We start from the raw sequence: 11414 nt of genomic DNA, 5'->3' as shown, positions 1-11414 counted from the left end.
ACAAACAAAAGCAAATTTGTAACATAAATATTAAGCTAACTTTAAGCAAAAAGAAAAGAGAGCTAGGAAGTAAATAAAACTAACAAAGTGTAATAGGAAAAAAAAAGTTATACAATAGTCTTATAATTATAATATAACATATATAAGAAATTTAAATATAAACTAAGTTAAACTATCCTAAAATAATAAATGTAAGTCAACAATATTTTGCCAAAAAATCACAAATTTCTTTGAAAGTATATAAGTTATTAATGATTTATCTAGTAAACCACATACGTGCAATGGGCTTATTGTTTTTATTTGCTCAACAACAAAAAATCAATAGGGCGCTTCTACATTTAATAGTAAACATTAAAAAACTCATAAACTATTACATAAGTCCAGAAAAGAAACATGATGAACTAACTACTCATGAAGTATATGGGAGAAGTGTCAAGCCAGGTTTATATGGAATCGATAGGGAAATCTTTGAGAAAACATAAGGCAGTATATCTCGGGATAATTTTGTAAAAAATGGAGAAAACTTGAGCAGACATAGGCTCTCGCAATAACTTCACAGGATGTTTGAATCCACTCGATCATTATTCCACGATTTTCGCATTTATCAAGCAGATTCATTAGCAATATTTGTCTTTTCAAATATTACTTATAGCGAAGCGGATATAATTGAACCCGCTCCCTTCAACGCTGGCCCTCTCCTCCTTCAATGGAGTAAATCATGCAAGAGAAATGTGTGTAAGAATGGTTGAATATAATGTTTACCCACACTTTGATTTCTTCTAGAATAGAAACTCGACGCATAGAAAAGATGGAAAAACTCGTCAAGTAATTTAAGAAGAACGGTGAATTAGCAAAGGTGACAGAAATATGTATTTGGTTAAAAGCCTAATAATTCTGTTATTTCATTTTACACTTTAACAGCAAGAGACACGACAAAATTTCTTTTTTCCTTCAAGGCAACGGTTGAGTAAGGTTTTTCCAAGCCACCGGTTAAAACTAATTGGAAAAAACCTTTAGTTGTTAATGAGAACAAACACAACTTTTTAGAAAAGTCATTTAAATCAAATCATTTTTTTCTTTTATTTAAATATTATTTTTAATATACAGTATTAGGGTATTTAGCAAAAAATATAAGAGGGGTATTTATATAATTTGACTTTTAAGTTTTAGGCTCGGAGTATAGAATATCTCTTCTCGTACTGTATATAAGTTTAATTAATCATAATGTGTTCCACATCGATAAACAGACAAAACTGTAGGTGATGTGGTTAGCATAAAGGAGTGAGGTTAGAGGCTTTGAAAATTATGATCCTTCAGGCAAGTTTTAATGGGATATGATGAGTGGTTAAAACTCGCATTTAAATATGCGAGATGGGTGTCCAGCCCAGCCTGGTTACGACAAACCATAGGCACTCTCTTTTACCTATCTGATCCCTATTCTTCAACAAAATATTGCCCCCTCCCTCCCTCCCTCCTCCACCCCAAAAAACTTATTTATGTGTTAGTTGGTATTATATTGTTAATTTTGTTTTAAAAATGTACATTTGTTACCTTTTCTTTTTCTTTCCAGTTTAACTATAGGGTACACTTTAAATTTGACATCTTAATCAATACTATCTAGGGGTGTTAAATTATGTATCTTATACATAATTAAAATTATATTTTTTAGAATTTGTATGTTATTTTATTATACCTAACTAAAATTAGACTTTTTGAAACTGTCTCTTTCATGTTAGTTTTTTTTTCGATAGGACTTAGCAAAATTCTCTAAATATTTTTACTATTTAAAGAGTGTTATAGGACTTAGCAAAATTCTCTAAATATTTTTACTATTTAAAGAGTGTTGGAATAAGAAAACATGAAATATGAGAGTATCTATCAACTATTCTATAGCATAAAATAAACTAAACAAAGACAAGAAAATATAAATCACACGAGCGGAAAGATATTAACTAAGTTGGGCCTCAAGAATAAAGTAGAAGATTAAATATTTAAAAAGATAAATCTAAATCATACGAAAGAAAGCATATTCGATACATTGGAAATAATATGGTTTCAATAGGAGTAATATAATAGGTTTGGAAATTAGAATACGTGTTGACTGGTATCCGTTTTTATAATTTCAAGGCCCAAGAAAAATTTTAATGTATTTTTTTTTTAAACTTAATATATAAATATATTTTTTGCATGTAAATTTATTCGATATGGTTCAGTATTTTTTTAGTTTATTTTTATAAACTTAAAAACCTGCCTTAATTATCGATATGATTATAGATTTAAATAAAAACCTATAATTTTATTAAAAGAAACTAAAAATCAATCTGGTACAGTACGGTTAGTCAATTTTTAAATATCAATTGACACACCTAATACTATCTCCTCTGCTTCAGTTTTACTTGTTTACTATATTATATTTTTACTTTTACTTGTCAATTTTAATATTTTTTTTTTTTTTTTTTATATTCACTAGTATATAAAGGACAAAAATATTACTACTATCTAAGTTTTTTCCTCCAAAAGTGGACAATTAAAATTGAACGGAGAGAGTATTTCATTTCATTAATTTATATAATAGCATGGAAAGCAGTATCGGCTTAACACTAGGAAAAAACCCTGTTTTTTTCATTAAACGAACTACATGTAGAGAGAGCTTCAGCTTAGCACAGAAAACAGAAGAAATTTACTACTACAAAACCCAGTTACACCACTAGCTCTCATCCTTAAACAGCCATCTTTACTAGCCATGAGTGGTTGAACAAGGAAATATAATCTTAGAACTCATAAAGATTTATATTAAATTATTGCCATTTGCCACCCTTATACGAGACTGTACAAGAGATTGAGTTAAGTAACCAAGAATCAACAAAATAATGAACCCTTTAACTTGAGATCTTGTTTAGCAGCTCAAAATGTTGGTTCTAATCCATCTAATACATCCAAAACATTAGCCTTTGCATGTTTTAACCCTACCAGCGCTTCTACTTCGAGCCAAGACCTGTTTCGTTCGCTTCTTGGGCATCACTAGTTCCTGGCTTTTGCTTATTCCAGGAACCAACATTCCCCTCTTCATTACCTCCTCCAATAAGTTCCTATCTTCCAAAGAGAGCTGCACGTTAGATGTTTTCGTGTCATTGTTCATCATCTCAGTATGCAAAACCAGTCCTTTGCGCGGTGATCTTTCAGGTAAAGCCTTAGGTTCATCATCTCTTCTCAGGCTGGTGATGCGATGAAGCAACGTGACTAGTTCAATGATATGCTGGTCCATCTTTCGTTTGTCTGCATGATAGAGAGTCTGCAACCGAATTATGTTCTTGTGTGTAGGAGTCTTCTTGCCAGAATTGTTTCTGCTGGGAAGAAACAACCACTATTATGTTACTGAAGAATGGTGTCAAAATGAACAGAAAAAATTTGTTTGGGAGTGGGGATAAGGGGTTTTATAACACAAATAAATGCAACTGACCCAGTATTAGCCCACTCTCCAACCCAGCCGAAACCTTGATGTGCTCTGTTATCCGGTTGACAGCAAAGATGCAAAAGAATCAGTATCAAAACATGAGAAAACTAGGAGAAAACAAAAGGCACAGTTTACACTTGGTTTCAACAGATAAAACACGAACACCAAACACGTACCGTATAGTATATGTAGCTACTGGGACAAGCCACTGGAGAGTTTTTCCTATTTCTGCTTTGAGTTGAGGAATTGTGAGCTGCAACAAGGACAATGAGAAGGACCTATTTTACATACATATACCACTTTATGCAGAATTAAAAAAAATTACGTTATCCGCCTCTGATGAGAGCAAAAGGGAGGAGGCAGGAAAAATGAAATATAAGATATAATGGATGAAAATAGAAACATAAGAAGAAAAATCTGGATACAAACCTCTTCCTTGGTGACTGCCTGCAATCGAGAACGAAGGGCTGTCTTTACGGTGGGGGGCAACCCATTATATAACGAATCCCTCATGTTATGAGGAACGGAAGTGGGGCGTAATGCCTGATATAATATCAAATCCCATTGTAACAAATACTATTTGCATTATAGTCCTAGGAGACTAATTGAGCAGAAAATACTTACAATGTTATCTATTTGAGTAATTAGGTTAGCATAGTGTAGAGCAAGACCGGCTTCTCCCAATCTTTCTGGTTTCCTAGTAGGCTCCTTGCCAAAAGATGCCAACCCTACAAAAAGCATAGACATTTTATTTCATAAAAACATCTATACTGCAGGAAAGTAGAGAATAAATGTGCATATGTGCTAGTTATATAAACGATATAAGAGTAAGAAACAAACAAAATGTCAACGCACTAAACAATTGAAAACATGACACATTGAACATTTAAGAGAAGGAAAAGCTTCAAAAATACACTACTACTGGGTATCTTATGCTCTTGCAAGCAGTAACCTGAAAACACCATTTCGATCAGTTCTCAAGGTTGAAGATAATCATTTGCATACCTTTTCTTGTTCCTCTTCTTTTTGCCTGTTCTTTTTTTGTTTAATTCAACTCACTTCTGCCTATGGCCTATAAGAATTGATGTATTTGAGGTTTCAGGTAGGACAAATATATATATCATTATTTAGGGAAATGCGTAAACGATCTGACAAATTCTTGCTTTGGTTGTAACTTTTAGCAAGATATGATGTTTATAGCAAGAAATGATGTAAAAAAGATATTTTTTCTTAGATAACTGAACAGACGTAAAAAATCTTAACGCGGCAGAGTTATAAATCCAGCTAAATTATTATTAGCAGGATTTTAACCTAAATATAGTTTCATTAGTAAGAGACGAATTTAGGACCTCTGGTACAGGACAAAGTAAGATATCCTTAGCTTGGGAAACTTCAGTAATACCAATGCAATCAGACTTAAATCTGGAGTTGTTTGTGACAAAGAGATTATTCTGAAGTACTCATTGAATTTAGAGAACAATTCAAGCAGTAGGATTCTCTGGCTTCAGGTTGAAAAGAAAGCATGGCTCTTCTTACTGGATATAAAGAAACAATTCAAGCAAAAAGGAGTCTTTGACTTCACGTTGAAAAGAGAGGCATGCACTCCAATCTACATATACTAAGTTCGTGTTAGTTGGTTCCAAATCCTTTCATGCTCACAAAATGAAACTAATCTTACTGTGATCATATTTTTCTTTGGGTTTATATTTTTTCTCAAGTCAATATATGGCTTTGGATGTTTAATTCTATATGGCTAGTCCAAACTTTAGGGGTTTAGAGTCTCAATTCCCAGATTAGCAAACACCAGTGACGGGTTTGACAGCAATAGATATATTAAGTACTCTATGACCACATCATGGGTGGCAAAAGCATGCAAATATTAATAAAAGCCACAACTGTGCAATGTTTACAAAATTACTGGACATTCTCATACCGTCATCCCCAAATGCTTCTGAGATCTCTTGATGAATAAAAGTAACAACGTCAACAAGCTTCTCCACAACCTACAAGGATGAAACATGCGGCCCTTATAAAAAAAAGGATGAAATATGGGTAAAAGTGAGTACTGTTAAGTCCATAACAGCATTTGAAAAGCTGAAGACACATTTCCATTTCAACTACTAAAGACATGACAAAAAGCTTGGTACCCGGAGGAGCTTAAACAATTTCTCAAGTAAATTTGAAACAGTTTCCCACTGACAATGATCCTTATGATTTTCATTAAACGAAGTCAATGAAGTCTAATCTCAACTGAAGCATACATTGAAAAGGAAGCCAAAATGATATTCGGTCAAAGTACCTCCTCCAGACTCTTGAACCAAAGAGACTTCTTTTTCATTATCCTCACAGTTTTTCTTTGATGTTTTAGCTCACTTTGTAACATCATGAGACCTTCTCCTACAAGTGAAGGAAAGCAAGTAATCTGTCAATTTTAAGATAATTCACCACATGGTATCAATTTAACAAACACAAACAAAAAAGCTAGGAGGTTATTAGAAGAAGCGAAACTTAGGAATATCCTTCTTGTCTTCCAATTGACTTAATGTAAAAAACAAATGAGAATATTAATGTCAACTTGGAGGAATCCTCGGGAATAAACATTGACACCTTACATCCAACTTAGTAAAACAGAATATCATTGAAACAAGTTAAATGACTTCCCAAAACTAGAGACGTATAATTTGGATACACGAATAACGATCCCATGCTTTTTTGCTTGCATCATATGGAACGTGAAAGTTCTTTGCAATTATACTGGATTGTCTTATTAAGTCAAAAATCAAAAATCTTCTAAAGAGGAGAATGTTACTGGATCATGAAATGACATGTCTCCATAATAAAATCATTTAATATTTTGCGTGCAATTTATTCTTAATTGATTCATTATTTAAAGTGTCATTTTACCTGACTATTTCTACTTTGACACAAAAGAGAAGTATTAGATACATAAATTTGGATCAAGGTGATGAAATCGAGTTGTATGCGCTCTCTGAATGATATATTGCTACTTGATATTGTAAATTTGCCTTGTAAAATTTAATCTTCGATAGAAACTACGAGTTAAGTTTAACGACAACACAAAAGTCGATCATTTCTTCCACTAAATTTGCATTCAACGCTTCTCCCAGGAGCATTGTTAAGAAGTAAGACAATACCACAGAAAATAGAAGTAAAATTGTGTATACCTTTGGGAGGCACTTTTAAAAATTTGATTTCCTCAAGATTCCTTCGATGATCCTGTTCAAATCTATCCAGCGCATGCAGCTCATGATACAATTCCTGCAAAGAAATGAGAAGTCACATGATCAACACTGCATATAGAATAGATACTATACGTTAACCAAATCCTTGTAGAGAAAACATCACTTCAATTGCCCCAAAATCATGTTACAAAAAATGCCAACTGACCACATGATGGTCTATCATCATTTCATCAGGGACTAACATATATAAGTAAATAAACAAATAAGTTACATCAGCAAATATGTATTAGGTTAATCCACTAAGGCATTGAGCTGCTTATCTAGCACTGCTGTCAATAAAGCTGAAAATGAGCGCTGTCTATTAGAATATTGCGGCTCATGTTATTTTAAGGCCTATGGGAGGAAAATGTTGATAGAAAGAACAAAGAAAGAAAAAACTCCTTGTATTTTAAGAACAAAAACATATAGAAAGGTAAAGACATCTCAAAACAAAAGAAACATACAGAAGTATGCTGAGCCAGAGTTATCAGTTCCTGCATTGCCATTTCAGCCTGTGCTTTTGGCTGTTTATGAGTAACAGTGTCCATGTCTAACCTGTCAAATGGTTAAACCTTCTCATAAACATATTTACTGATATATAATTGCAACAGTTTCTGACTCCTTTAGTAAAAACATCTCAACTTACTTGGAAAAATATCGACCAAGATTGTGCCATTGTGGGTCTTTGCACATATCTCCAAATCTGATGACTTCACGAGAGAAAACAGCAAAATCCTCCCTGCGGAAATGCACATACATATTTTCACCAATGCTTTCAGTGCTCGGAGAATTACACCCAGAACTTTTCCACTATATTTTAATTCTAAAAGTTACATACTTCTATTGATGTATTTTCCGGTACCTTGAACTTTGAGCTGTCATAATTTTAGGTTGAAATAGTATAAGGAATATTTTCTTCATTAAGATGCTGTTATCAACTCAAAAACCTTAGTAGAGAGTATTTAATAAATTTTCTTTTGATTCAAAAATACTAGAGACACGCATGTGTATATGATTCATCTCTTTCAGGTCTTTATTATTTTTATATAATTCATTTCTTTCATTTTAGTTTTGTTACTGTTTCCTGAAGAGTGGATAGTTAATCACTAACCTTTTGTCATCAGCAGCTATAGTAAGCAGCTCTTTCATATTAGTAGAAACCAACTGTTGCACACCTTTTGAAGGAAGAACTTCCTTCTTTAAATACCGGACACTTTCTTCAGAAAGAGATTGCAATAAATTTGCACCTTTGGTGATAGTATTCGCAATTTCAAATGCAAGAATAGATATTTTGTTTTCTCGAGAAGCCGTGCCAGTCAAGAAGCCTCCAGAGTTCAAATTTATCATGCTGCTGCCAAGTGTATCTAAAACTTCTACCGCCTTTTCTAGGCCAACTGTACTGGCTTTTCCAAGAAAAGAGCTCGGGGCCTATTAAAAGAATAATTTTGTCTTGTTATCTTACTTTATTGCGTGCAAAATATACAAAGAGAGTTTCACATGAATAAGAAAGACAAAGCATTACCAGGAAAATGACAGTTGTTCAAACATTGGACTTGCTTCCAATGATATCAGTAAAAGAACAGAAAACAGGTGCCAAACGACCCACCCACATGGATATTTCCAAAGTCTTTGTTATATAGAACAAGACTCCCCGGGTACGAACAAACAGCCATAGAATTCAGACTTTTAGTTCTAGTGTCTGTTCGTCAGTCATACCGCTAATGAAAATAACACAATGGTCAACTTCTATTATTAAGTAAGTACATTAGTAATCTTAATTAGTAATCACACCTCTTTAGGGTGCGGCCCTTCCCAAGACTCTGTGTGCACGGGGGTTGCCCTTTTTATTAGTATTGTTAATTGCCTCACTTCAAATTTCATTTGTCAAAAGAACTTATCAGATGCTTAACCATTGATCTTGTTATCCTGTGTTTATGCCAGACAACTTTAGCCTAATGCTTTCCAATCAATCTCGTTCCACTAAACAATCCAAAATCAAGCTTTCGTAGATATGCATTGATATACTCACCCTTTACATATTATGAGCAGTTGAAATTTTTTGAGGATTAGCATAATAAATACAGGTTCCCTCTGTAACAGTTTAAACTTTTAATGAGGTGGTCATGATTAAACAGATACAAACAGACAGATGGGCTATGTCTGAATCCTGCCATCTCCTGTCATTAAAAATAGTTTCATGTGCTTGGCCAATTAAAATTATCAAACAAGTGAGAGGACATGTTGAGGAATAATATTAAAAATAAGAATGTCATTCACTGACAATTTAAGCGTCTAACGAGGCCACACAATTTCAACAACCGTGCATATGTATATTTCTTCTTTTATCCTTTTATGCCATGATATCTCTCTTTGATGATGTTCCTCTAGCATTACAATCTATATTTCTTCCTTTTTCCTTTAATGCCAATATATCCTATGAAGCTATCTTAAATTTTTGCAACTACTGACAAATCTGCTGTGTTCTGCCAAAAGAATCGCAACAATGAATGTTGTGAATATGACAGAATGTTTACAAAGGTGAGCAAACGCAGTCAGTTTTACCACAAGAAGTTGGATTATATCATCCATATATGAAGTGCTTTTCTCTTTGAATATGTTGAGAGAACTGTCCAACTTCCATTGTTCATCTGTTTCTTCTTACAGAGTATAGATCATAATCACTTTGACAAAATCTAACTGCTTTCAGTTACCAAGAGCAGTTTCAGTTGCCACCGTGGCGCAGAACATCTAAAGGCATCAGACCTGTTATTACCTCAAACTTCCAGAAACCTTAAAGGCTGTTATCCCTCTAGAATTCTGGGTGTGGAGGGATACCTAAGCTTAGTTAGTTAGACATGCTTAGGTTTCATTCATCAGCAGAATTAACCGGACAAATAGCTCCACCAACTAAGAAGGCTAAACCACTATCCATAACAAAAACCTCAGCCGCATTATTCACCTACTCGTGTAGTTCAATTCCTCTTTATCCAACCATTTGTTTCACTTCAGACTAATCTTGCCAGCTTTCTAACACCCCGTAAAGGGCAACATCACAAAAGGCAGAATCTTCGACTCAAAATTAAATAAATAAAAACCGTGACAACTAATTGCTTCCTTCAATCTAGTTTCGTGATATCAATCAAGTCAAGAAAGGGAAAAAGGGAATTTACGATCAAGCGTGCAAGATTAGGCCGCGATAATTAAAAAAAAAGGGAATGAAACAATCAGATAACCATTGCTTATACCAACTCCTAGAAAGCATCCAAATACATATACATTGATTAAGTTAACAGAAAAAATGGTGGTACCTTGTTAGCTCCTGTCCTAGTAGGTGGAGATGGCCTTAACTCCCGGGAAATAGACAAACACAACTCACCAGAATCATAGAGATTCGGCGTCTTACGAAAACCATCCTTATCAGGACATGAAGTAGAAGAAGAAGAAGAAGAAGACTCATTCTTTGGCTCTTCAAAACTCTTGATTGACTTGAGCTTTTCAGAAGAACCTGAGCTCCTCTCATGGTGAATTTCTGCTCTATTTCTCGCTGTTCCACCTGTACAAACACCTCCCATTTTTGCTCCTTAGAGCTAAGATGGGAGAAAAAAATCAAACTCCTTAAACCTGACCTCCTACACCTATCAGCAAGAAAGGGAAAAAAACATCATCAGCACACACACAAGTGGCAAAGCCAGAAATTGAAGTAAAAACATTTCCCATAATATATGCTATATACATCTAAAATCAATATTTTACTTATTTCCCGCAATATATGTAATTTTTCGTAATATTTCAACGAAGGATGGTCAATTCTCAATTGACCATCCTTAGCAAATGGTGGCTTCGCCCCTGACCACACACACAAAAAAAAAGATAAAAAAACATCAAAGTTACTCAATTTGATGAATTTAAAAATAAGTCAAAAAAGGGCATAAATCAATCTAACTGTCTTAAATTTCAAACAAGTTAGACGTCGATTACACGAATCGTGTTATTCATTCTACTCAATTTGGGTCCATTTTATTCCAAGAAACATAAAAGAGTAAACATCATTGCCCCAATCAAAAGCTCATAAAGAACTAAAAAGTACTCCAATCATATTTTCTTGGATTAAAACTACCACCAAGACTAAATTGTACTCCATTTTCAACTTATTCAACATAAAAGATCAAAAGAGAAACTCTTTTTCTTATTCAAGCATTAAAAGGATGAAAATAAAGGAAGCTTACCGAGAATAAGTTCAAAGAAATGTAAGAGAAGTAGAACAAAAACATCTGAAGCAGCTGAATTGAGGTAAAAAAGAAGTGTAGAATCATGAAGTATTTAAGCACTAGAGTGGAGTTATTTGGGTTTAAGAAATAAATGAAAAGGAATGAATGGATGAGTAAAGAATTAATGGAGCGTAATCCCAACAAGATGTAGTCAAGATTTCGAGGATTGTTGGGATATGACAGAAATGAATTGAGATTGCCAATATTTTTAGAGAAGATAAAGTTAAACAGTAAAAACATTTGACTTAAAGACTTTGCGTGCAGATTTACTTGACGCATGTACTTGTGAACGGTAACAGAATTGCTCTATTAGTTACTTATTATGTTCAAATAAATACAAGTTAATCTGGAAATCACAGTTAAAATCCAGTTAAATGATTTGACCAAACCAATTAAGTCGGATTTTCAAATCTTAAAATCAAACCAATCTCAATTATTAAGTCGGTTTTT

The 11414-nt window shown here is 33.6% G+C and overlaps 1 protein-coding gene and 1 non-coding gene across 6 annotated transcripts; one reads left to right on the top strand and one right to left on the bottom strand.

Moving 5' to 3' along the window:
• Positions 1 to 1329: 1329 nt before the first annotated feature.
• Positions 1330 to 1435, top strand: LOC117277965 (small nucleolar RNA Z279/snoR105/snoR108). The gene has a single exon (XR_004508280.1). It is a non-coding gene; the product is annotated as a small nucleolar RNA Z279/snoR105/snoR108 (small nucleolar RNA).
• Positions 1436 to 2766: 1331 nt separating this feature from the next.
• On the bottom strand, positions 2767 to 11193 carry LOC104101245 (protein PSK SIMULATOR 2-like). 5 transcript variants are annotated; one of them, XM_009608694.4, is made up of 13 exons: positions 10923 to 11193; positions 10005 to 10331; positions 7808 to 8124; positions 7343 to 7435; positions 7161 to 7251; positions 6640 to 6733; positions 5754 to 5851; positions 5388 to 5457; positions 4079 to 4182; positions 3884 to 3997; positions 3631 to 3707; positions 3461 to 3505; positions 2767 to 3347 (listed from the first exon to the last, which is right to left on the bottom strand). In XM_009608694.4, exons 2-13 carry the CDS (start codon positions 10266 to 10268, stop codon positions 2945 to 2947), a joined length of 1770 nt encoding a protein of 589 aa, XP_009606989.1. In that variant the 5' UTR covers positions 10269 to 10331; positions 10923 to 11193; the 3' UTR covers positions 2767 to 2944. The 5 variants fall into 5 exon arrangements, with proteins under 5 accessions (XP_009606989.1, XP_009606990.1, XP_009606991.1 ...); XM_009608695.4 differs by having other exon boundaries at positions 10005 to 10283; XM_009608696.4 differs by having other exon boundaries at positions 2767 to 3344; positions 10923 to 11192.
• Between the last annotated feature and the right edge of the window lie 221 nt (positions 11194 to 11414).

Source organism: Nicotiana tomentosiformis, chromosome 8 (genome assembly GCF_000390325.3).
Source record: "Nicotiana tomentosiformis chromosome 8, ASM39032v3, whole genome shotgun sequence".
NCBI lineage: Eukaryota > Viridiplantae > Streptophyta > Magnoliopsida > Solanales > Solanaceae > Nicotiana > Nicotiana tomentosiformis.
Note: the sequence above shows the minus strand (reverse complement) of the source record. Positions and strands in the feature narration are given on the sequence as shown.